General features: G+C 33.2%; 1 protein-coding gene across 3 annotated transcripts; it reads right to left on the bottom strand.

Annotated features, from left to right (window-relative positions):
- Positions 1–45: 45 nt before the first annotated feature.
- On the bottom strand, positions 46–27,373 carry LOC141528634 (discoidin domain-containing receptor 2-like). Of its 3 annotated transcripts, XM_074244791.1 has the most exons (10): positions 26,245–27,373; positions 14,478–14,839; positions 13,864–13,969; positions 8,556–9,436; positions 4,444–4,724; positions 3,880–4,371; positions 2,401–2,714; positions 2,029–2,205; positions 1,580–1,814; positions 46–551 (listed from the first exon to the last, which is right to left on the bottom strand). In XM_074244791.1, the coding sequence occupies exons 2-10, from the start codon at positions 14,602–14,604 to the stop codon at positions 219–221; spliced, it is 2,946 nt and encodes a 981-aa protein (XP_074100892.1). In that variant the 5' UTR covers positions 14,605–14,839; positions 26,245–27,373; the 3' UTR covers positions 46–218. The 3 variants fall into 3 exon arrangements, with proteins under 3 accessions (XP_074100892.1, XP_074100890.1, XP_074100891.1); XM_074244789.1 differs by having other exon boundaries at positions 3,880–4,724; positions 26,245–27,372; XM_074244790.1 differs by lacking the exon at positions 26,245–27,373 and adding an exon at positions 23,991–24,000 and having other exon boundaries at positions 3,880–4,724.
- Between the last annotated feature and the right edge of the window lie 557 nt (positions 27,374–27,930).

Genomic DNA, 27,930 nt, shown 5'->3' with positions numbered 1-27,930 from the left:
TTGGCCAGAGTTATCCCCTCAGCCGGTGGTGGTGGTTGGTGATTGTACATACAATGTATATATATATATATATATATATATATATATATATATATATATATATATATATATATTTATTTATTTATGATATAAATATATAGAGATTAATGCTTGGTAGTTGATTGTGTTGGGTTATTGGTCCTGCGACATGCCGAGCTCTTCCGGTCCCCAGTAATTTTCTATTCATTAAGCGTTAAACGTTTTAAGAAGACGTATATGTCTTCGAAACTCGGCCGCTCTTCTGCGTGTTTACTCCAACACTTGGTCATCATGCGGTAGAGATCCCTGGAGCATGTTGCCGGCTGTGATAGTACACGTGTTTTCTTGTCTTGGGATGATGATGATGATGATGATGTCGTGGTGCTCGTGCTCGTAGAATGGTACCAATTACCGCAGTTCTCCAGCACTTGCTCCGAAGTCATGTCCGAAAATGGTAAATCTTCGCAGTATGTTAATATCTCCCATACTGTTGTCGCATATGACCATACATCTGCTTGACAGCTTCGTTTACCCTGGAATTTTTAATTCATAAACGCGTTTTTAATTACTTTCAGTTATTTATTATTCAAGTTATTATTTCTTCACTAATGACGCTGAAGTTGCCAGACATTAAAAATTATTTTTAAATTTTATAATTATGCAATTATTATAAAAAAAAATTCAATTAAAGAATTCTACATGTGAAAATTAATGAAAATTGCAATTGAAAATTTTTTAAATCATCAGCTGACGGCTAACTTCAGTGTTATTCTTCACTATCATAATTTCAAATATTCTTAACTTTGTAGTATCTTCACATTGTTGAAAATTCGATTTTAATTATAACACTGAAGTTGACAAACATTAAACATTTTTTTAGAATTTTGTAGCAATTTAATTATTAAAAAAAAAATTTTACATGTGAAAATTAATAAAAATTACAAGTGAAAATTTTTAGAAGCATTTTTTTATTGTAATTGATTTCTTAAAAAAATTTTTAAAATTGACAGCTGACCGCTAACTTCATTATTATTTTTAATTACACATAACCAACATTTTTATATCACAAGAAATTCAAAAATGAAATTTTGAGGTTGAAATTTACTTTATTGATAATTCAAAGCTTTTTTTTATCTGTATCAGCAAAATTGCTACCACGTAAAACTTTTTTTTTATCAACTTTTAATATCTCTTTTTTATTTATTATTCAAATTGTAATGGAAATTTATAGTGCTTTAACTCTACAACCGAGTAGGAAGACAATCTAAAGCAAAACTTTCGACTTCATGATTTTGACAATAAATAAAAATAAAAAAAATTGTTAATTGAAAAAAATCTACTACAATAAAAATTTTGCCAAGTGAAGAAAGCGGAATAAATATTAGTTAATTATTAATTATTGTAATTATGAAGAGTTTAAAACGAAGAAGAATTTCATTTAATTACGGATTTTTTTCACAAAAAAAAAAAATGTACAATATGGTTATGGTATTTGAATATTAAAAAAGCGGATGCTAGGGTAGCTAAGAATGTTTTAAATTAATGAATAAAAAATATTTACCAGTAATACAGCCTCCCATGCCATCCAGCGGAGCGGTATCTTGGTGTAACACTCGTTAACATAATACTCACTATCGTATTTACTGCAATACATTGCGTGGTCTGATACCTTGATCGATAAATTCTTACCCACCACACAATTCCTTGCGGCTAGGTCACAATGAGCTATATTAAGGCTCTCCAAGTATCTCATACCCGATGCAATATGTGTAATAAATTTAAGTAATCGATTATAACTGCAATTTACAAAATTTATATTAGCATTACATAGCTTATTAATTACTATCGGTATCAAGAGCGGTAGTAACAAAGGAAGTGGAAATGGCAACAGTTATGGTTATGATAATGATTAATTAACGGATGAATATGTTGTTAGTTGGATTGGAATGAATGTACGGAATGGTAGTGTATTATTTCTTGTTATTATCGTTATTATTATTACTATTGTACCTTAATGGCGCTTCGTTGTCTGATTTTTCACGATTGCGAATGAAATCTGGCAAATCTCCAAGTTCGCCATACTCGAAGACCGCACCAAAAGGCTCCTCCTCAACTAATGCAACTATTCTCGTGATATTTGGGTCACGGATTTTAGCCAGAACATACATATCTCTCATAAAATCTTTCCTGGTAAAAACCACAAAGCAGAATTTATTCATTTAATTTATTTATTTATGTGTTCTGTTATTTGGTATGTTTCAGAGTTTAGATGTTAGGCAACCAACAAAGATGCAATAAGCTACAGTATGTGAATATAGACAAATGAATTAACCCAGAGAATAGAAGAGAACTCGGATAATTAAATAAAGTTAAATTATTTACTTGAGCGAGTCGGTAACTCCGCGCCAAAGAGACCGTACAATAACCAATTGTCGATTTCTCATAGTACCCAAATCCGGGCTGTGGATTCCTTTGGCCTCGCAAAGATGAACAAATCCAAAGCTACCCTCTCCTATTTTATCCAAGATTCGCAGTCGATGTCTTGATATGTGTTGTATGTCGTAATTATCAACAGTATGCTGATGCTGGTGGTGGTGATGTTGATTATGATTATGGTGTTGATGCTGGTTATAATAATCTTCTATTAGCAGCGACGTAAACAAGCTCGATCCAGTGTGCTGTTCTCTTCTTTTTATCTGAAATTTTGTCTTTATACCAAGTAGAAATATCCCTCTTATTTTTGACGTTATCAAGGTACAGATTAAATATCATTAAAATTTATTAGCTCAGTTTTTCTGGTAACAATAAGGATTTCCGAAAAAATGGTCACTCCCAATATCTTTTTTTTTGTGATAATCGACAAATTTGTCATTGTTATACAGAATCATAAAAATAACAAATTATTATTTGGATCATCTTATTTTTCCTCGTAAAACAACGAAAAGATCGGACGTTATCAACTTCAGACTTATATTGTTTTGATGTACGCTGGATTGATAAATAAAATAATTTTATGTTTTATGATCTTCACAAAGGAAAATAATAAAATACTCGTAAAAACTTTATCAAGAAAATTGTGATGAAAAACATAAACTTTTTTTCGTTGTTCACTTTCAATTGAACAAAATAATTACTGCTTCTTTATCGTCATTTTATTTTTCTTAAAATAATTTGACAATTGATTAAATACTAAAAATAATTCTTTAAATATTTCCAGAATAAATAAATAAAAAAATTCAAGCTTCAACTAAAAATAATAAAATTTAAAAATTTATATTTTATATAATATTATTACTTCATCACTCACATTGCACAAATTTCAATTCTTACATGTACGTCTTGAAAATAATAAAAATAAACAAGAGTTCTTTATATTTACTTAAAAGCGCATTCAATCTTCAGTATTTTTTATATCTATATTTATATAAGAATACTACCAAGGATTTCAACCACCGATATGCTATAAAATGAAATTTCTTGTCAGTTTATAAAAAAAAAAAAAAGTAATACTATCTCCGTATAAGTATTTTAAATTTCCCAAAATTCTTTACTTGAAAAAGTTTTTCCATTAAAAAATTTTTTATGCGGTTATGCTTTCGGAGATCGTTATAGTTACCAGGAACAATAAAGGTGAGAAAAAGTTCCGGGTAAATAAAATTATTCCACTCCTTGAATACCTAAAAAGAGCGTCAATTAAAAAGGTTCATACACCAGCAGCAGCATCATCATCAAAGATCTCTTTTACATTAGCATCAGAGAGACTGGTTTGTGTTATAATTATTATTATATCCGTACCTCGATATCATAATACCTCTTGAAAGACAGAAACTAACTGAATGTTTTATGAAAATAGATACAAACCGTGAGAATGTCAGTGGCTGCGTAGTATCCCTCGTACACTTTATGACCCTTGGATGAATAACCATGATGCTTGGAGGACCTGTGGGTATAGGGAGTCTGCGGTTGCGGCCTTTCATTCGTCTCCGCCTCAGGCAAGGCTACTGTTGAATTACCACCGCAAACCTTAGCTGAGGAAGTCGTGGAGCCCCCAGCCGTGCCAGAATTAACCGACTCAGAAGCAAACTCGGCAACGTCTGCATAGTCAGTTTTGGAGCCGTTGAACCTCTCCTCGGGGAAGAGAAGCTTGTAGGTGCTTTCTGCGTACACGCTGCGGTGCTCGTACTCGCTGGCCATGTCGCAGGAGTGGCTCTGCTGCATGTGGTCCCTCATTAAGGTCGCCGCGTCGTAGCTGGACATCGAATTGGACCTCAGCTTGGAAGAGGAGCCCTTGAAGCTGCCCGTCAGCCTCGACTGAGTCCCGTTAACGACGATCGGGGTCGGCAGCTTCAAATCCTTCACATTTATCGTTATACCTGGAGCTGTTGAGCCACAAAGCAGTGCCGTGTGTTTTTGAAGAAGTGCTACCTTGTTTCGTCCGCGAAGCTTCATCAGGACCACGGTGCAGGTCAGCAGGAGTAACAGGACCGTCAGGGCGCCGCTTACCAATCCGATGTACGTCTGGGACCACCTCGGGCTCACTGGAAACGCGTCTGGCGTCTGGTTCCCGTTTGAATCCGACTCGGTGATGTTAAACTCATTGAAGGACGACTCAATCGGGTCCTCCGTGGTGATGGAATCGTTCTGGGCTGTTAAGACGGTGTCCAATGGTCCCTCCTCGCTCGAATTACCAGACCTAGATCCTGCAACTTGAGATTAACGGGAGTTGATAAAGGTAAGTAAGAGTCTTGTTATATTGAGTGAAGAGTGTATCTTATTACCGAGAGATACTTATTAAGGGTCTTTAGAAGGAAAGAGCATTTTTTTTTTTTTTTTTTTTTTTTTTTTTAAATAAAACAAAGTCTTGAAATTAGTAGAGTAACTTCAAAGATTGGTAAGTTAAAATTTATATTCTTGAAAATTTTCAATTATGTACTTTTTTTCCTGAAGAATTAGTCGAATTGATTATTGTAATTTTCATTTAATTCAAGTACAGCTATTTGCTTATAATAATAAAAACAGACATTGATATTTTTTTGTTAAGAAATTAATAAACTAAATTGGTTCATTTTAACAAATTATTGTAACAAAGTAAAGAAATTCTTGTCTGGACATATTTTTTATTTCTTCACAGAGCATGATAAAAAGTTTTTTTTTTTTTAAACATAAGTTAAGTAGATAATTAGTACATGCTTTTTTACACTATACTGACTATTTTTGGTTTTTTAAAAGATTTTTTTTATTAAGAAGAATATTAAAAATTGACAAATTTAATGACTGTTGATTTTAGTATAATGATGTTGAGGAATATGAGGGTACTCCAAGCCAAATCATCGAATTTTTTTACGGGACCAATTTTGATTTTGCTAAATTAAATTATAGGCAGACTTAAGAGATTTGAAAATAAAGCATGCATTGAAAGTATAAAATAACTTTTTTTAGACAATATAATAAATTAGTGTTGACGAAATTGATACTGGTTATTTTTTTGGACAAAAAAAAAAATTAATTTTTACTAGTCAAGAAAAAATTTATTTTTTCTGAATAAAATTAAGAAACTTATCTACGCTCTTTCTTGCAGAGCTCAAAAAAATTACGGTTTAAAAATTCAAATAATAGTATTATATGAAACTTCTATCAGATTTTTGAGCTTGAAGAACTCAAAAACATAGAACAGTTATTTTTTTGAGCTCAAATAGCTTAAAATAAACCAAAAATGATATTTTTGAGTTCGAAGAGCTCAAAAACAAAATAAGTGAAATGTTTAATGCTTAGGTATAGAGTTAGCGGGAAGTTGCAGGGATGGCCTCTGGGGTCTACCGTTTTCCTAATTTTTTTTCTCGAAATTACTGAAATTTTTAAACTTTACGGTGAGAAATTTCTGTAGAAATTTACTATGCATACATAAGAAGACTGAACCTTAATGACTCAATTCAAAATATTACCATAAAAATTTAAGAATATCATATTGTACCAATCAATATTTACTAGGGACCATAGTAAATTTGAACATGCAACTGTTACATAAACATATATAAAAAATTTTCGTAAACTGACAGAACAAAAACTGTTAGTGTACTTAAAACTTTTTATTATAGTTCCATAGTAAAATTTCTGTTGCTCCGTCGACAATAAAAATTTACAAAATAGTCTTACATTTAGTCACGTGTACTCAGTTTAAATTTAAAATTGTGACTATGAAATTTTCATATGTCCCATAGTAAACGTATGCGCGTCAGTCGCGACGCGCGGTCTTACATTTTTTCGTGCTGCTTTATTTTGTGAACATAAGTGTACAGACGCTATCAGTAGTGGTTAACACTGTGTGAAAATTGCAATAAACATTAAGTTTCAAATAAATACTTATTAGTTCAAAAATCTATCAATACATCAATAATTTATATACCTAAAACTTGGGTATAAAACATAAAATAATTCTTATTGTACTCAAAGTATCATCTTATTAGTAAAAATTTTTTTCTTTGTATTGTATTTATTATTTTTATTATAAAAAAAAAAAGTGCTACGTACTTAGTTGCATGTTATTGTTAATTCAAAAAAAAATTGGAAATAGATTTGTATTAGACTTAACTTTATATTAGCCGTAATTTAATTATATTAAAACTGTAATAATATTTAAAAGTAATGTATTGTGTTTATAATTATTTATAATAATTTCCATTTATTTATAATAAAATTAATTGTCAAAATAAATCCTATGTTTATTGTTAAAAACTAAAAAAAATAGAAAACAAATAAAAAAACTATATTTTAAAAAAATATTTTTAAAAATTATTGCAAACAAAAAAAAATCTTGTTTGGTTTGATATTTTTTTTGATTGCCAAAAACATTTTTTACTCCAAAACTTTTTATTTTTTACAGGCGTTTTTTTATTTTTTTTGCTATAGTACATTTGGAAATTTAAATTATTGCATATTTCATTTTACTATGGTACATTTCAATTTCTACCATTTGCTAAGTCTGATTTAATTTGTTTCGGAAATTACTATGGGCCATTGTAAAATTTGATTCTGAGTCAATAAGGTTCACTAGTAAGATACACCATTGTAAAATCTAAAATCCATGCAGAATAAAAAATAATGGAAATTTCTCACCGTGTTTTAATTGATCAAACGCCTTTAAACTTATTATTTTTATTGAAGTTTGAAATCTACTTCCATTTCAGCTGCCGAATGGCCTTTTTGTTAAATTGGAAGATATGTGTTTCAATCTCAGCCCCATGGAAGATCAAAGGGTATAGAAAGATTTTTTGCCGTTCTGAAGACTAAGATCTAAGATATTGAACATGTGATCAGTCAATTAGCTTCAAAGGTTCAATGTGCATTACAGTTACAACCATTGCTTAATTGTTAAGATAAGATGGACATCCATGTAATAAGCGTTTTGATCTTAGCCTAATGGACGGTCAAAGGGTAATGGATCATTTTTATGCCAGTTCGATGATCAAAGTTAGGATACGGAACTATTACTTAACATGTATATATAATTTTGAATCATTTACATAGTTTATAGTTAGTAATACACATTAATAGTCGTTACATAATACATCGTTACAGTTCAGTGTATTAATAATTATAACTATAACTAACTTTTGAGACAATTGTGTTAGTGTAAGTTTGAAGTTTGCTTTTATGAAATTATTCTCTAGTGGTTATCAAAACATGTATCAAATATGAGATTCTAATGATCAAGAATTGAAGAATATTCTACAATCAAATAAAAATTTGAAACCACTCTTAATAAAATTAATTTTAATGTTATTGAGAGTGATTTTGTTAAAAAAAAAAATCAAATTATTAAAATAATTTAATGAGAAAAACGAAATCATGGATTTTTTTTTAATTGATAAATAATGGAAATAGTTGAAAACAGATCGTTTGGTTAAAATTTTTATTTTATGAAAAATTTGATGAATAAAAAAAATCAAGAGAGTCAGAAAATAACAATTTGAAGCTTTGAGAATGAATAAATTGATAATAATTACTTCCAATAATTTTTGTTGTTATATTTTTAAGTAATCAATAATTCCTAATTTTTCTAAAATATCGATATTTATCACTAGTTTGTAGTTAATTAAAATTTTTCCACCTAAAAATGAAAAAAATGACTAACGGTTTAAAATAAAAAGTTAAAAATTGATGTGCGAGTTGCTTTCAATAACGCATATTAAAAATTTAGCAAATTCAAAAAGAGTTGCATAAAAAACTCAGTAATTTGTCATGGAATGTCTCATATATAAAAAATAAATAGTAAATAAATTGAAAAAATAAAAAATTATACAGTAAAAAATTTTACGTCATTTTATATTCAAATCGTGTGTAAATAATGCTTGACGAATACATATTTTTGTGTAGTATATAGATAAAAGCTTAATGGATTATAACAATTTTTTAATTTTTTTACTGTATACAAACTTTCAACGGAATTTAGTATTTTTCTTAAATAAATAGTGAGTGATATACAAAAAAAAAATTTTAAAAATATATTTGATATTAAACTGAATGTCATATAAACTTACAGCTCTCGAAGGAAATCTCGCTGACAAGAAGCCACTTTGAACGCGGCTCGAGTTCCAATTTAATGAATCTACCCAGCCGAGATTTTAGCGATACGACTATTGGAATAATTCCTGGCGAGTAGGGTGACTTCTCTTCAACAGATACATCTATTGATGACGGATCATAACTCTCTCCGTCGTTGGAAAACCAGATTTTTAAATTTTTGAAGACCTCGATGCCTCGAACAGGAGCGTTGGCTGCGTAAATAACGCACATGTTAAACTCCCGAAGGTCAGAAAATTCAAAAACAAGGGGTACGAGATTTATATCTGTCCACCCAACCCAGTGAGCTAAGGTTGAAGAAACCCTGGGATCCTCGCCCAGCATTCCGTCGACTAATTGACCAAGACCATCTATTAAATACTTAGCGTCTATATCTGTGCGTCCGTCATAGGACGTGTCTTCAACATTGGAGCCCCCGGGGCCAAAGGTTATGCCCCGAGGTATCTTGTACTTTACTATTCGTTGTTCCCACATACAACCGTATATTTCTACTCGCATACACACGGTCCTTGGGTGCTGGCTGTAGGGCACAAAGCGCACTCTACTCGCCACGAAAGGCAGCTCTAACTTCTGTCTCTCCACCAGGTACGTATTGCTATTGCCTCGAAGAATTTTGTCACCTGAAAGCGTTTTGTACTGATACCACTTAGAGTTTCTCCAGTACTCGAGGAAGAACGCCTCCGCGTATTCTTGGCCTTGTCCATTCCCAAATCGGCCCTGGGTTTCTGTCCACGTTATCAAGTGGTTCATCGTTAAGTCGATCTCCAAATACTCGCGGATGTCATTACTGATCTGCGCTTTGGGACACCACGCGCCTCCGTTTTTTTCCTGGCGGATTCTGAGATACAATTTTTTTTTTTATTATTATTTTTACTTACATTTCATAATCTTATTAATATAATTTATATTTTTCTTTTAGGTTGGAGATTTCGAATTTTATATTCATACTGAGAAAAAAAAATTAATGGGTTACTTTTTTTTTATTAACCAAAACAAATTGAAAAGTATATAAAGAGTTTGTTTGTATAAATTACTCTTACAGAGTTAAAATATTGAAGTTACATCTGCATAATGAACGTAGATTAAAATTACAATGAGTTAATAAATTTATCTTAAGTTTAATTTACTAGAAATGAACCAGGGAGTAACATTTTTCTATAATTACACATTCTACTCCGTAGTACTCATAGAGTTTTTTTTTTTTTTTTTTTTTGTTGAATTTTGTTCAAATAAATTTTGTCAATATAAATTCACTTAAGGTCAACTTAGTTTCAAATAATATATTTAGATAAACCATTAGATTTACAGAGATAAATCCAATTTTAGTGAATCGTTTGTAACTTCATTGTAAGTTAGTTATTTAAACTTCAATTTACGTAAAATTTTATTAGTTATTTTCAATCATAAATAATATTAGTACGGTTTCAAATAATTTAATTCCATAAATAAATTTTTTTTTCAGTTTTGAGGATTATTTTACTTTTAAAATAGTAAAAAATCTGTTATTTTACAGTATTACAATTAAAAAACCTAAAAATTATTGCATACTTTTTGAACAATGAAAGATAATTATAGCATGGTTATTAATTTTCGCATCGGTCTCAGACCGTAAAGCGAGTGATTACAATTTGAATAATAAATGACAACTCAGATATTTATTAGTTTTTTTAATTAAAAAATATTCGCTTGAATTACTGAAAAACTAAACACGGGATTGTTTTAAATTTTAAAAGGTTTAATTTTTTTTTTATCGAAATATTTTTTATTTTTTAAATGGCAAGAGAAGTTCAGGAAATATACACTGTCCAATTTAAAAATTTAAAAATTTATTTCTTGGTTTAAATTCAGAAAAAACAAATTAACTAAAACGATGTAATAATGTGCAAAAATGTCAAAAAAATCAGCTTCGTTTTCAAACTGGCTGGTGAAATTATCCAGAGTGAAATGAGAGGCGTGGAAAAATAAAATACTTTTACGTGAAGACTGTCAGCATATTATATTTATCAAATCAAGTAATATAATATATATTGTGTGTATTTATTAATTTTAATTGGAACATAATACTATTTATTAAAAAAGTAACATTAACAATAGAATATATTGTAACTTCCAACATAAATGAAATTTAAGCAAACTCGTCGGTTAGAGTTAGTAAATATAAAAATTGATACAGTTTCTGAAATGATTACTCGCGAGGATCGTTATGTTTCAAATTTTTTGTTCATTCATTAAAATAAACGAGGTAATATAGAATTTATTTTTAAAAAATTCAACCATTATTTACTACATTGATAGAATTTTTTTTCGACTGTTAATAAATACGTTTATTCCGAGCTAATTAAATAATTGATATAATTTAATAAACAAATTTTCTGCTGAATAAATATTCATTTGAGAGAAATATACATTCGGTAGCAATTAAAGAGTATTTATTGATTATTAATAAACATTTATTAATTGCTGATAAATATTTTCTATGCTCTCATATCGATGTTAATGGATTATTTTAAATTTATGAAATTGCAATTTATAGTAGTTGCCGTACTTGCTCGGATATCTTTTCTAAAACTTGAATAATAATTACCGTTAAGTTTTCTAATCTATATTATAAATAGAATAAACAAAATTTTGTGGCCCGTGTATTTATATGATAAAATAGGTTTTTATGGATAAATTTGGTATCGTTGGAAAAGTCTTGACCTGGAGTTGAGCCTTTTCATGATTTCCTATCATTCTCATCAATAGTTAATTTATGATGATAAGTATTTAGGCTGCATTCGAAAATGCTTTATCTCTAGATTCATAATTAAGAAATGTCCTTGTATCTCGTAAAATATTGACATTTTTAAAGATATAAGCTCACCCCGATGTTACACTCATCGAGACCTTTCATTTAAGTACCCACATCAATTTTTCATATATTTATAAATATTATATCGCAACCCAAATGCCAAAAAGGCGTATTACAGCAGCTAAATAGGGTTTTATGCGAAAAGGGCATATATAAAAATTTTTTTTCGCTATTCAACTTAGAACTGCTTGAAACGTAAAGATTGGTCAAAAAAAATTTTTCAACGTACTAATGCCAAAAGGACATATCTCAAAACATACGCCCTTGTGGCTTTAGAAAAAGTTTCGCCTAAAGCCAAAAGGGCGTATAAAAAAACCTTCAATTTTGCTCTGAAATATAAAATTTAGTTCTAAAAAATTATTCCAGATGATTTAATATTGTTAAATTTCGCGTCTCTAACTCAGCAATCATGTTAAATATCGCAACTGTTTTTTTTTTCTTTTTTAATTAAAATTATAAACAGAATTCGTACTAAAATTATAACAAGGTAAAAAACCCAGTTATTGATATTGGCCTAGTTGTTTGACACTTGCAATTTTATTCTCATTAAAAAAATCAAATGTTCTCAAAAAACCAATTTTCTTAAAATTTATAATTTAAAAATCATATTTATTAATTTATTAGAGTAGATTTTTTTTTTAATTAAAATAAAATTGCAAATGTCAATAACTGGATCTTTTACCGTAATAACCTTTAAAAATACCTATTTGTAATTTAATAATCAATATATATTTTCAATTCTGCGGCAAATTTAGTAACATATAAATTACAATTCCAAGCAGTCGTCAAAAAAAATTATGCGCCCTTTTGGCTTTGGAAATTTTTTTTTTATTTTTAGAATTAGAAAAGGCTAATAAAGTGATTAGTAAAAAAAAAAAATTTTTACGCCCTTTTGGCACTGCAAAGCCAAAGGGCGTACAAATTGATATGCGCCCTTTTGGCATTTGGGTCGCGATAAACTAGTTGTTACCCGCCCGCTCCGCTGGGCACTTTTTAGAATTGTACTTTTAAATCTAGACTTAAATTTAATTGGAGAATTGTCTTGACTTGTTCAGATTCTAAATTCCATCGGATTGGCTTGTACCTTTTATCCATGTGATAATTCTAGCTAATATTTATTGTAACTTTCAATGTGTAATAACTATATCATTTGGATCCTATAGGAGCTAGAGCTTGGAAATTTGAAATTTTCATTCTTAACATCCACCCCCGCAGTCCATATTGGGAGCAGGTTGTCATAAAATTCGATATTAAATCATTTCTATATCACATACAGAAGATTCTTACCAAATTTGGAGCTTATAGGAGCTACAGCTCGGAAATTGAAATTTTAATGTTAACACCTACCCTCGCAACCCTCTGTGTCATGAGCTATTATAAAATTTTTTTATAAATAACTTTTCCATCACTTAAAAAAAATTTCTACCAAATTTGGAGTCTGTGGAAGCTATAGTTTGAAAATTAAAAATTTTCATTGTTGATACCCACCCCCGCAACCCCCTGTCGGGTGATCTATCGTAAAATTCATTCATAAACTATTTCTACATCTTTTACAGAAGATTCTTATCAAATTTGGAGTCTATAGGAGCTGTAGTTTAAAAATTGGAATTTTTCATTGTTAACGCCCTCGCGAACCCCTTTGAGGGAGAAATTTCTTAAAATCCGTTCTTAACTGACCTCTACATAGTAAAAGTAATATTCCTATCAAATTTGAAGTCTCTAAGCCTTATAGTTCCAGAGATATCGTGATGAGTCACTATATATATAGATGTGTATACATGAAAAATATACCAAAATGCATGTGGGTACTCAAATGAAAGCCCTTGATGGGTGTAACATCGGGGTGAGCTTATATGTTTAAAAACGTCAATAGTTAAAAAAGTACAGTGTAATTAAATTAAGGTCATCATATATTTAAATAATAAAGCAAAATTTTATTTATTTATAGTTCACAAATCACGGCAGTCACATAGTGATTGCAAGGTTGCTAGTAAAAATATTAATAAACTAAAAGCAACAAAACTGCCCAACTTGATTAAAAAAAAAATTTATTTATTAAGCAAATTTAATAATAAATGAAATATGGTTGGTTAAAATTAAGAGGCTATAAAAAATATTAAATGTCTTTATTCGCTTGATACTTTTTAGCCCTGATAAATATTTATCAACTTTTAATAAATCCTTTTTAATAAACGATTTATTAACCTCAGATAAATATTTATCAAGTATATATAACTCGAATTCATAAATAATTTCTTAATTAACAGATACCATCGGAGCAAAAAGGACAAAACATTTAAGATCTGGATCCCCTTTATAAAATTCGAAATCTCAAAGTTTTTTCACAAGTTAAGACTCGGAGCTTCTTAATATAAACGAGACTTGTAATTACGAGCAAACACAATAATTAGTACCTGGCATTCTGAGGACCGACAGACTTGGTTTCGTAACTAGATGAAGCAGATATCGCGTCGTCGGGTATTTTACCCTCTTCCATTCCCAGCGGGAGCACACATTGAGCTGTAAAATAATAATAAATTTATCAACTTTGTATTGAGGAAAAGCGCCAGCATCAGGAGAGAAAAGCGAAAAGAGATAGAGATAGAGAGAGAAAGAGCTAAAAAATATAGTTAACTAACGTAGAAGAGGATCTGCAGGAGTAAATGAAAGAATCGTATAGAAGGTAACGTGCCGTAGTGAGATGGTTAATAATGAAATGGCAGTGGATATAACGTACTCGTGGAAATGAGCAGAAATACGGGTGCGGGTTAGGTTGGACGCGGGCTCGTTTTCAAGCTTCCGCACGTTGAGGGCCCGCCGGTGGTCCCTTGGGCTTTTGGTTAACAGTAGAACGCGGGTAGGACCGTGGAGTTGTGGTGTAGCAGTACATAGAACATATACACCAGCAGGATACAGGAGAAAATGAACACGATGTTACACTGGTGTGCATGCAAAAGGTCTGGGGTATGGAGCAGAGAGCGAACAAATTTCCGGAGCAACGCTCTCACTGTAGATTATTCATACTCACCGGAAGCATTCTTAATCTGGTGCTCTGGTGACGTTGACGCCGCGTAACACCAAGTTACTATAGAGGCCCCTAAAACTACAAGAGCGAACCTCCCAACCAGATTGACTCCTACCAGTGAGTTCCTCATGATCCGCCGCTAAGTCTGTTTCCGTTATTTGAATTCTAGCCTTAAATAGTGCTGACAGTGATCCTAATTCTGTTTCTGTTTCCAGTTTTGCTATTACTGCTGGTGGTGTTGGTGTTGGTTCTGCTGCTAATGCTGCTACTGCTGATGATGCTGATGCTGCTAAGCCGTGAGATGTTGGCCATAGCAAACTCATTGCAGGCCCATCCGCCGGCTTCTGATGTCATACCATTTTACGCTGAAACAGAACAGTTGAACAAGAGAACAGTTAATTGTTCCGTTTGTCGTCCCTTCGGGCGCACGCCGAATGCTATAATTGCCCGTAGAGGAAGACGCGGAAATTAACTGAGGGAATGGGGAGACAAGTAAACGAAGAAGGTAACCAAGAAGACTAGACAAAGACATTACGAGATATTCCGTAGCTGTACGCTGTACGCCGTACGCCGTACGTCTCATCCTACTATCTACTATTCCACCCTCACTCTCACCCTCACCCTCACCCTCACCCTCACCCTCACTCCATTTATCCGGTTATCTTTCTTGCTCTTGCTCTTGTTCTTGTTCTTGCTCTGACTCGAATGCGAAACTCCCAAGCGTTTTATCCACGGGAAAGATCGCTCGCCAGCAGCCACTTGAACCCCTTTTCATTGTCCGGTGAGTCGACAAATGCCAGCCAGTCGGAAGTTTAATGAGATTCTATACAAAAATTGTTTTACCCTTTGATTCAAGTCCATACACTTTAGCTATTTCATTGCTATGTATATTTATTTATATTACTACACCCACTGTTATGTGTTTAGTTGTTTCATTTGCTTAAGTTTTAATTCTCGATGTTTGATCCCCTCCCTACTATTCTATGCAGGATACATACCCTACCTATGTACATTGCACACATGCATGAATGTATCAAGCTAACCAAAGTAAAGGGATAATTTGTATAAATATGTACGCATGTTTGTTCCAAGTGGTTCATTTGTCTATACCAGTGCTTTTTATTGCTTTGATTAGGAAACAATCTTTTGAACAATTGTCAGTGAGTTCGTCGAACTAAATTCATTGTACTTTGTAGTACAAGTGAGTTATTCTATAGTAATGTGTAATGAGATCTATTGGGTTAATTGTTATCGATTTATAGACATACAAAACCTATTTCTTCACATTTATGGATTGAGAAGAAATCGGTCACGTGTGTTAATTAATATCTCCGCATTTTATATCAGTCATCAAGTTAATATAATTAATGTTTTATCTTCAAATTTGTCATCCTGATTTTTTGTGATAACTTCTATTGTATTGCAAAAAAAATTTGATATTATTTTAGATATTAAAGCGTGTTACCGAAGAAATCAATACATCAAAAAATATGTCGCATAGTATAAATTTCATACATGATTTTTCACTTTCAACTGCTAATATGTAAATTTAAAATTTTTAAAAGACTCTATTCATAAATAAAAACTTTAAATAGTCGTTTTAAAAATATTATCGACAGTAAAATTCTATTAACCAATGTAAATAGTATTAGATGTAAGGTTAACTTGGTATGTAAGCGATAACATAAATCTTGTTAGGTTTTTTAGTAACCACTTCCCTAAGAAGAAACATATTGAATATAAATTCAATCATGTATACAAATATAAAATAAGCAACCCCTAAAGTGGAACAAGATTTACAAATTTGTTTAATACATAATTTAATTTATGCAAAATACTGTAACATAATTATAATACTATTATTATAAATTGATATAATTATTTCAACGTGAAGATAGGTATTTTCAACTTCCTGTTATGAAGATTGAAAATTAAAAAAAAAAAAAAATGAATCAGGGGTTTGAAATCCTGTAGAAAGCTAATCTGACTACGTTTGGATAAATGTGTCGGATATGTGTGTAAATCGAATTTTTTTCATACAACAAAATATCTTTAGAATTAATCAATCGACTGAAATCGGGTTTGTGGTATTCTAAAGGTTTCTTGAGACTTGGATCGGATTAGGGTTTGTAGTCAATCGATCAAGTACTTTGAAATAACATTTTTCATGTTTTTTGCATAACTTCTTATATCTTCGATCGATTAATCTTAAAACTTGATAAGATTAAAGTTTTAGATAACTCTTTAGATTACTGAAGGATTCAATGTAATTAGTTTTTTAGTTGAAAGAACTACTTTATGAAGAAAGAATTACATTTACAGTAATTGTAAAAATTAAAAAAAAAAAATTTAATAATCTTCCTTAGTTATTTAAACTTTTCAGACTGATTTAATATTTTTGAAACATTTCAGAAGCTCCCAGAAGCTTTAGGATTTAAAAAAATATGTTCAACCCTTCAGCACTTTCGCTCCGAGAATTTCACTTGCACAATAACATTCGACTTAAAGGATGCCGCTATAGTGGAGAACGAAGAGCGAGACATTAAAAGTGGGAGTGCTGAAGGGTTAAGGGGGTTTTAGAGGGATATAAAATCTTCCAGAACAGCTTATAATGTTTTAAAAGTTTTCAGAATATCTCACAATGATTTAGAGAAATCGGGAAGAATATAATACTTTTCACATAATAATTTTCAACCTCGATAAAATCAGTATTTAAATTTTCATTACATGCGTAATGGATAAAATCAAAATAATAGTTTTTCCATCAAGAGTCGTATTAACATTTATAAATTATAATTTAATAACCAAATAGTGATTATTAATAAGCAAAATGAATGTACAAGTGCTTTTAAATATTAATCTAGTTATTTATTAATGTAAATATTGCTGTTTTAATGGAAAAAGAATGTTGTACTGTATTAAAAAATAAAGTGTTTAAGTTGCCGTTGAAATTCAGATCAACGAATGAACGTTGTTCCTGAATTAATGAAGGAAATTAATAATTTAATGTTCAATTTCCTGATTATTTCTGGTAATTAATTTACTTATTTAGGAAAGTTTATTTTTAACTTTTGGATTTATTATTAAAAAGGGTATATTTACTTCAGTTGAAGTTAAATTAGTGTGATCCTTAAATTTGTATTTGAAATTATAGTCAGCACACTTTCTGTTCGAATGCGCTATTGTATATGAAATTCTAATGTTTGAATACGGAATAAATCAAATGTTGATTTGTTCCAACTTTTCAAATAGTAATATAATATCAACCCCAGAGAGGTTAATAGGTAAAATTCTAAGTAAATAGTAATTTTTATTATTCACATAAATTTCCAATACGCTTTTTTATAGAAACTGTTATCCATTAATTATTAAAAAATTTTTTGTTTCCAGTAAACTCTTCTTCCGTGTGTAAATTTAGATTTTAATACTGTTTCTATAATAAAGTTTTTGACAATTTCATGAATAAAATATTTTACACTGTCAGTATTTGCAAAGACTGCATAATTGTCAACCGAAAAACAGATAAAAATATATGAACCAGAATTAATGAAGACGATAAATGTCAAGTTAAATTTGGAGGCATGAGTTGATATGGATGCATTATTTAGTGAAAATTTATATGCTATCGAAATTTATTTACGTAATTTCATATATTCATTGCGAGAAAAACTTACAACTTTACAACGATATTACAATTTCAATAACAGCAATAAATATATAATTCTCACAAATATCTAGCAATACTTTATCATTTAATAATTCAAACTGCTGATGTAACAGATTTAAAAATTTTTATCCAATTAAAAAGTTTATCTTAAAAACTTTAGTAAACTCGATTTATATTCATTATAATAATGATAACTATTTCTTATGAACTATAAATCATCAGGTACAAAGAACAATTTATACATTTAATAAAATTCTTTTGGCGACTAACTTTTAATGAATTTTAAAAATTTTAACTACTGAATATTTAGCTGTACTATTACAGTTAGTAACAGCAATTAAGTTTTAATAGTTGACCCTTTTTAGTAAACATATCGACGTTCTATCAAGTGGTTGGAAAATGCGATTAAATAAACTGTAAAAAGATTTGACACTACATTAAATAAAATTAACAAGAATTATGTTTCTTCTTTAAAATAGAATTTGAAGATGTGCAACACAATCAATAGCTTAACAGTGATCATAAGTCTTATTTTAATTTTTTAATAGTTTTAATTTTTGTCCAAAAATAAATATTTTAAGTAGCTAAATTTACATATATTTGAGTAAAAAATTGAAGACCTATATTTTGACACACCAATTTAAAAAAATTCACATATCATTTTAAAAGTTATGTTTTCTTCTATTGAAGAAATATATGTAAAAACTTTTTTGTTAAAAAAATTAATAAAAACATCTTTTTAACTAAGTTGAAAGGCCACAGAATGTGTCATCAAATGAAGTTTCTTATAAATGTGTTACAAATTGTTATTTACAGTCTAATGTAATTGTACATTATGGAACTAAGTGGATGGGACTTTCGACTATGAGTAAAATTGGCGCAACGAGCAAAGTGAGTGCGCCTTCACACGAAAGTCTTGAAAGTCTTATTTGCACAGTTCATACATAAAAAATGTAGTTATTTTAGATATTTTATTTTTAATTTTTAACAGTATAGTAATTTTAATAAGTCTTATTTTAACCTTATTTACTATTCTATCACAATATTATGCGATTTATTCGCACGGTCCGTCAAATAATTACCAATCTTCACTAAAAATAAAAAAGTTGACTCAAAGCTGCAATTTAGCAACTATTTCCCGAATATTTCTGTTAGAATTCTCATTTAAAACAGCAATTTTCTTCTTTTGTTTACAGCGCCGTTGACTAGAAAAAAAAATAGTTATTGTTCTAGGTCTTTTTTTACCGTTAGCGAGTATCGAGTCAGGAAATAAAGAAGAATGGTTTTTCTATTAACTTTTCCCGCAGAATACACCACAACAATAAAAAAATACAAAAATCCAGTGTTATGCCGTAGTTTCATTTGCTTAAGTTTTAATTCTCGAATTTGATGACGGTCGGTTGCCATAGCCCATCCCAGTCTATCGTCTATCGCCGAAGGGCAAATAAAATATATATATATATATATATATATATATATATATATATATATATATATATATATATATATATATATATATATATATATAACCTTTCATACGTTTGTATAAATTCGAGTGGTTGATTTGTATTCGCATGTCCGTGTGTTTATATTATATGTTATGTAAATGTGTAGAGAGCTCTTTGTCAGTAGATAATACCAAAACTTTGCTTTTAGGGCGGTCGAGTGTAGGGGCCACAACAGGAGCAGGAACAGGAGCATAAACAGAGCCAGATACAGATACAGGAGCAGAGATAGAGACGTACCAAGTACAGTTGTATAAAATAGAAAAAAAAAAAAAAATCACGAGGACGATGTACTCGGGGGATCAGAACCAGTGTGAAGTGTGACAAGGGCAATTGGATTGACGGTTGATCGAATTAATGACCAAATGCCAATGAAATTTAAATACTTTTAAAGGGCGTTGGGTTTTTTTTTTCGCAGCGCGTTTGGGCATTAATTATCCTCGTGAAAGGGCTTTTGTGGACGTGGATGATAATGTGGGAAAAAGCGGAGCAAGAAAAAGAGAAAGAAAAAGAGAAAGAGAAAAGAGCCTCAATAGCATTATGTGCAGAGAGGATATGAGCCAGCAAGTATGAAAGAGAGCAGAGGGTGAGGTTGCGCTGGCTGGCTCGTTGGTTGGTTCAGAGTAACCAACGACGGCGGAGTCACCCAAGCACGGAAGCACCAGTATACCAGCAGCAGGCATAGAGCAGGGCATACCAGGAGGCAGGAGGCACCAGCCAGCTCGAACAGGGAACCCAGCGTTTGCTCTGCGCAACAAGTAAACGGACGATCAATACGCAATATATACTTGGTGTCCACGACGCAACGTTCAGGAAGATACAGTTTTGACCGACTCGATATGTTGTTGTTGTTTTTTTTTTTTTTTTTATATTTATATTTATCATTCTTTTATTTTCCCTCTAATGGATTTTATTTTTTTAACTCCAGTCTATTTACTTTTTAGGTTGCCTCGGCCTCAGTTGTCGGCATCTGTCTGTCCCGGTCCATTCGTCGTTTTCGTTGTTCAAAGTTTATCCTTGGTAGAGCTCCTCGAGGAGCCACTACTCTCGAGTTCTAGTGGATGGCGTTCCTTTGGAATATAAGCTGAATAGCAGTAAGCCTAACGATTTCCGATTTTAAAGCTAGAATATCGCCAAGAGACTCGACACCGGGTGCTCTGTAGTATTTGCTCTGGTCTCTCTACTCTCTTCTCCTGGTCCTCTGGTGTATATTGCCCTGTGTGGTGTGTTGGTGACTAGCGCAGACGCCCACACAACCAAACTATGTACAGGTAGCATCAAATTTTAAAATCGAACAACCACTTGGAACAACGTGAATGTGAGCAAGCGTTCGGTAGTGCCCGATAAAAAATTTAAAAAGTTTCCCCGGTGCTTTGAAATATAAATTAAGGCGCACAGCCATCAGGGTGGAAGATGAAGTACAAAAAAAAATTATACATGTATATATGTATATATATATATATATATATATATATATATATATATATATATATATATATATATATATATATATATTTTAAATAAAAATAAAAAACAAAGTATAAAAGAAAGGCTAAAAGACAACGTAACAAAAAAAGGTGCGCGAGATAGAGTTGAAGAGCGTATAAAAAAAGGTTTCATGTATCAAAGAAGTGGAAATTGAAGAATTTAATGACAAAAGTGCTGTCTCTCTTGTTTCATCAAGGCTCATACAGTGTCTCTTGGGCTGTAAAATACAGCCGCACGCGAGTGCTATACATAACAGCACAATATGGACCTAGAAGAGTCAAAAGAATAGAGGTATACAGAGACAAGACACACATGGATGTACATTTACGAGATCCAAAGCTTGGAGATTCAACCGCACACAGAGTTGATCTTGTGTATTCTATTCTACTAGAGAGACTGCTCGAATCAGAGTCAGAGCTTAGCTGGTACAGGTCCTCTCCTCGTTGGAGTCCGGATTGTTGGACTAGTGTTGGGGAGATGAACAATGAGCGTATGCCAACAAAGTTATCGCGGCGCTGAATAGGCGATGAAATTATTCACGGGCAATCTGTCGTAACCGAGTTAATTTCGGCTCGCTGCGGAAATCTACATATTCCAGTCAGTATAAGACCATCCGCGTGATGCGCACGCAACTTAAACGGCTACGGCCAGCCATTGTTTCTCTCTTTATTACACGAACACGGTAGGTATTCATACATACCTATTCTGAAGCTACCCTTCAACCCTCCAACCCTCCAACCTCCTACGTTGATCCATCTATTAACTATACATATAGTTGGACTATATACTAATACTAATAGTATAACTATACTATAACCCATCTCATATCCTATTCCCTCTGGTGGAGCTACTCTTCCACCCCATATCCTGATTCTGGAAGCAACATCCATATCCCAACTGCCAATATCATATCAACGGGCCAGACCTCTCTCGTCTATTTGGTATCCATCGTCATCATCATCATCATAATAATGATCATCACATAGCACAGAGCATATACAGCATATACAGCATATACAGTATATACAGTGAACAGAGTACGCTCGCCTATCCCGCCAAAATTAAATGTAATGGGATACTCAACTCCTGACTAACAAAATAAACGACTCGTGTGCGAATTGAATAACTTTGCGTGACGGGTTGCCGTGGATGGTGTGCGCACGCGGGACCCTACACTGATATAACCAGCGACATAAACTACTACACCAAGAACCTGGATGCTGGATACTGGATGCTGCTTACTGTTACTTGCTACTTTTACTGGCACTACTACTACAGAGAGCTAAAAGCTAGACGATCGATCTCGTGCCGTAGGTTTATGTTTCTCGGCATTCCAATCCTCAGCTCTCAGCTCTCGTCCTGCTCATACATCCTGACCATAATCCCATCCAGCATCTCTTATCTCAGCTCCCGTCTGGCAACTCCAGTTACCTTGTCCTTGTCTCTGTCCCCCGTTTTCTGTATCGGTGAAGGAACCCAGTCAAAACATGTCCGCGTCAAAAGCCCACCCTCATTTATGTCTTGGCGAATGCACCTGCGCTCGATTTATCTCTTTTCCCTGGTATGTTATATAGACTATATATATAGATAGATACAAACAGAGCGGAACCCCCCCCCCCTCCCGGTTTACCTATACACCGAGAAATCCCATAAACTATATGTGTCTCGCGGCCTTACGCCGATGTATAACGACACCGAGGGTGGCAAATCCAGGGGGCTTTACGTATTTTCTCGGTATTAGACCCCGTCTATACTACACTAACTACTATGACTACCGTACCGAGGTATTGCGGAACATATATTATCCACGATATATATGATATGAATATGAAGGATGGAACCCCATCAACTCGCAACGCACATTTACAATACACACTCATCCTATACTATAGCATATATATTTATGATATATAATATATAATAGAACAAGGCGAAATTGAAGCTGGTGTGGATGTGGATCGCCCGATGCAGAACCAACACAAAACAGGGAGTTGCTTCGACGGGCTTCCTAAAAGCTCCTATTGAATTACGGTTCATTTGCATGCGCACGTGACCGTGTCTGAAAGCCGCCGTAACGAAAAAACACCCGGGAAAAAGGATCGCTGGAGCTCTTTATGCTCCCGGATATTGTATGATGTGATGTGAGATGTGGGATGTGAACCCTACCCTCACACCAGACCTTGATTCTTATCGTCGCCTGTCGTTATTGATATTTAATGTTTTTTATTTATAATATACATATTATAATAATATAATGGATTCGCCGGTAGTAGTTTCTGATGGATCTATGTATGCTAAAATGGTGAGTAGAGTGAGTGAGTGAATAAGTGAGTAAGCGAGCAGCAACCGATTCAACTACGCTTCCAGCTGGAGTTGAGTACATGCGTCTACATATACTCTAACTATATGTACGTATGTATGTACATATCAAGCAAAGCAGCTCAAGTTGCTTTGCAGATTGAAGATGAAAGATGGAGTATATGGAAGGCACAAGGCAGAAGGTGAAAGATGGAAAATGTAAGGTCGAACCAACTGGAGTACTAATTTCTCTCAGAGTACTGATAATTCGGTTAAGATCCCGGGCGTGAGACGAGCCTAAAAGCATTTCCTAATAGCAAGAGTCGTCTCATCTCGACCCTCTCGGTCCATTTGCTCGGATCGCGGTCCGGGTACTCTCATCTGGCGGTCTGCTGGCGGACGTAAAACCCCGGCTGGAATCTGGAAAAAGGAGAGTTGGGAATAGGGAAGAGAAGAAAAGAACAGAAAGGAAGAAGGCAAAGTAAAGTAAAATGAAATGAAATAAAATAAAATAAAAAAAAAAAAATAATAAAAAAAAAAAAGCTCCTTAAGACCTACCAGAGCACGGTAGCAGCCCACACCACTGAAAGATGGAACGTAATAACGATGGGATTTTAGGATTTTTATCCCGCCACATATGTTGCCAGGTTCAGCTACCCCTAAGCCACTAACCAGCCGCTGAATGGCCTTCGCAAGCCTCTACGTCACCCTCGAATTCCTTGAGCCATTATCGTGGACCCCTGGCTCGCTGCTCTTGTTCGTTGCTCAGCCTTTGTTGTTCCTGTATTGGTACTATATAATATATAGTAGATGACAATACAGGAACAAGAGCACAAATACATTTAGTAGTTATATACCTGTACCTTTGGTGTTGTATTAGGGTATATAAGTGAATGTAAGGCAGTGACGCGTGCAACCATGCGACATGACAGGCGATACGTTTCCGCCCGCGATATGTCCACATGTACGTGTTTATGTTGTTCGTTGTTCTCCTCTTGCTTGCGTGTGACGATGATGATTGTTATGATTATTATTATTATTGTTGTTATGATTATGGTGGTGGTGATGATAATAATAACTAGCAGAGAGGATATAATACCGAACAGAGTAGAGGCATTATATCCCTTCATCATTCGTAGTTGTCGGAGAACAGTAGTTCCCTTGTGATGCTTGTGATGTCGATTATTGCGAGTCGACATAACCGCCAAACACGAGAACAATGTTGGGACTAATTGCATTTATCAGCGACCGAGCGTGTCGATTAGACAAATCCACTGTTTGGTTCCTATCCGAGTAGAGGTTGCTAGAATCTAGCCAGCTCGATAAAATATGTTTATCCCACCAGATAAATATGTCTGTATTTCTCGGTGCTCGGCATGTATGTGGAAAATTTATAGATTAATGTGTACCTGTTCACAGCTCAAAGTGTATTTTCGCGTATTCTGTCAATTTCCCTTCCCGAGTCTGGCTAATTCCTTCTTTCATTGTCGTTGACATGAGCACAAGTACAGAGAAGAAAAGAGAAGAGAAGAGAGAAGCAAACGAGTTGAGAGCCAAAGCGGGAGAATTTTAACAGTCCAAAGGGAGAAAGACGGAATCGTCGAAAATGTCGATATAGAATTGCGTGAGCGTATGTGTGTGTATTTAAACGGGTGGTGGGTGGCAAGTGGATGAGGATCACCAATGTGGTGGATGTGGATGAAGAGGTAGAGGAGGTGAAGTGGTGAAATTGGCAAACAATAATCGACGTGAAACATTTCTTCATTCGTTTGGTTTTCTCTCTGACAAACACACGGTACACATGGCAATAGTGGGTACAGCGGGCAGAACCAGGGGCTCGACCCGATTGAGTAATTGATTAACGTTCAACGTCGAAAGGGCGAGCGATCAAACCATACGGTCCAATCCAACACGGTCTAGAGCTAGAGGGTGCCTTTTTTGCTGGCTCACTTGATCCTGCGTCTGGAATCCTGATGTGCTTATTTTTCTCTCAGTACCGCTCTTACACTCCTCCACAATTCAACCGAAAAATAAAGAAGAACTGGATGGTAGATGGTAGATGGTAGATGGGAGAAGAAACACCGATAAAAAATAATAAAAGAATGAAGAAAGAACGATTACTTAGCTAACGGTCCCTTTCAGCACGTGTGGACCATGTTTACTTTCAATTACAATTATGGATATTGATCCTTGCTCTGCCGTAAGTTTATCAGGCACGCCAGCGATGGATTTGACTTTCCAAATTGTTTTTTTATCTCTCTCAATCTGAACGGTTATACACTCGTTCTCTTTTTTTTTTCTCGCTATTTTTTGTTTTTATTTTATTTTATTTTATTTTATTTTATTTCATTTGATATAGTTTTTTTTGAGCTCTTTTCATTCCAACATTCGTAAAACGATTCTCTGGTGAGTATTGACAGTTAGGCAAAATGTCAGGTGCAGTAACATCAAGGATTAAAGTTGGATAAATTGAGACATTGACATGTGAATTGTACCTACAGTAAATTAATATTACATATGTGATCCCTTGACAGTGCCAGTTTGTCAATAGCTCCTGCGAGTCATGCATCATTATTTCATTCACCGAGATCACTAAATAAATAAATTAACGACAACCGACGTGTCAAATAAAAATTTTATGCAATTACATAAATGCAACTCGCTCTACTCTATTCCTTGCAGTGTATAAATAAAATAAATTAGAAATAAAAATTAAAAAAAAAACAATTTATAAATCATTGAGCGAATGAATAAGTTATCTCTATAGCAGAAAGATGTGTAAATAAAAACTAAAAGTATCAATATGACTTACCATTTATAAATGATATACTGAAATGTTGTCTCATCCTTTCCGGAAGTTGAAAACGACTTGAGACCCATTGAATTCCAAAATCCAGCATCCGTATCCTGCTCGCCAGGATATTGCTCGATAAATAATGATAATAAAATAAAACAAACAACAATTTTAGCCTGGGGGCTGGTGTTAACCGCCAGAAAAAGCTGACAAAAACTGGAACTGGAACTGAAACTAAAACTAAAACTAAAACTCAAACTCTTACAGACTGAAGTCTTTTTTTTTTTTTTTTTTTTTTTTTTATCACAAATCTAATCAGAGCTTGGATCGCTTATGTTCGCGCGCACTAAAAATCTAGAGATCCAGCCTCTTCTCGACGGAACAATGCTAGTGTCTCCGGCACAGCATCCTCCGGAGGAGTCTCTGAAGGATTGTCTGGCTCGGTATCAGCGGCAGGGTTGTAGATAAAGCACAGGAGCCAATGCGCAAAATCGAGCATCGCCTTGTTGTGCTCTGCTCCCTTCTCTTGTGCTCTGTTTGGCACCGGTGGCGGTGGCAGTGGAGGATGGTCCCCTCTACACTCGAGATCCACCACCACCACAACTACTAGCTCTGCTCTCAACTCGTATCGGCCTCGTCTCTCTTCTCCATTCGCTCTACTCCGGCAAAGTGATACCTATATAACGCAACATAGCATAGGATAGACTCTGCATGGCACTTTGGACGCCCGAGAGTGCCAGGAAACACCTGCGGACACCCTCCACCGTTGGGTTTATGCTTTTCCCTTCGCTCGTATCCAGCACCACCACCACCATCCACCAATCCATCCCAACAACGTCTACCACTAGGCACTACTACCACTCTGGTTTGGTACCCCCTGAGGCCGGTAGGTTATCATCGCTCTCCCCGGAGATCCCATTGTTTTATGCCCCCGCCATCCACCATCCTCCATCCTCTATCCTGGCCCTTTATCAATAATCTCCTACCTGCCATATATACTCCGCCGCTGCCGCGTGTCAACCACGAGATGCTTTTGCGAGCCAAGTTACTTTAACAAACCATGAGGATCCTTGAACCCTTCTAGGAAAAATTTAACAATACAAGACGGCAAAGTAGACGTACAAGTACTTCAAGATACTCCTGCTGTGGAAATAGAACCTCAAATTTCACACAATTGACTTATTGATGTCAAATTTTCAATATTTTATTTATAAACTTATTTAAATTGTTTTAATTTATATTCTTTACTTTCAATTTAAATTCCAGGTAAAAGATAAGAGATAAGATAAAGTTGACAAGGATTATTTTTTTAAAGAATTTCATATTATATGAAAAAAGTTTTCTGCTGTTTTTTTTTTTTTTTTCATATTTTTTTTTCTGCGTATCTTAAATATTTCATTCAGAATTGAGATTTCAAACTTTGATAAATAATATTTTTATTTGATTACTCGAAAATTTCTTTACGACAAATTTAAATTCCGTCTTCAAGATAGGAGTTGAGATAAAACTCATTAAGATCGTCTTTATAAAAAATTCAATTGTCTATTTAAAAAAAAAAGTACTATTTTTTTTTGTACCTTAAATTTTTTACTAGAAATTGAATTCCCACTTTCAGAATAATATCATTTGATTATTTAAAAAACAGTTTTATTTTTACGAAAAATTCATAAGTGTAATCTATTTTAATCACGAGTGTTTGAAAAT

The sequence above is a fragment of the Cotesia typhae genome, unplaced genomic scaffold, assembly GCF_013202065.1.
Source record: "Cotesia typhae breed Kobodo isofemale line unplaced genomic scaffold, CoteBio_Ctyphae contig_44, whole genome shotgun sequence".
NCBI classification, from domain to species: Eukaryota; Metazoa; Arthropoda; class Insecta; order Hymenoptera; family Braconidae; genus Cotesia; species Cotesia typhae.
This window is presented reverse-complemented; position numbering and strand designations above follow the sequence as displayed.

Coding starts and splice junctions, on each gene's coding strand:
- LOC141528634 (XM_074244789.1), bottom strand. CDS start 14,604: ATGAGGAACTCACTGGTAGGAGTCAATCTGGTTGGGAGGTTCGCTCTT. Junction 13,970..14,477: donor CCAGATTAAGAATGCTTCCG/GTGAGTATGAAT, acceptor ATTATTTTACAG/CTCAATGTGTGCTCCCGCTG. Junction 1,815..2,028: donor GACAACGAAGCGCCATTAAG/GTACAATAGTAA, acceptor TGTAAATTGCAG/TTATAATCGATTACTTAAAT.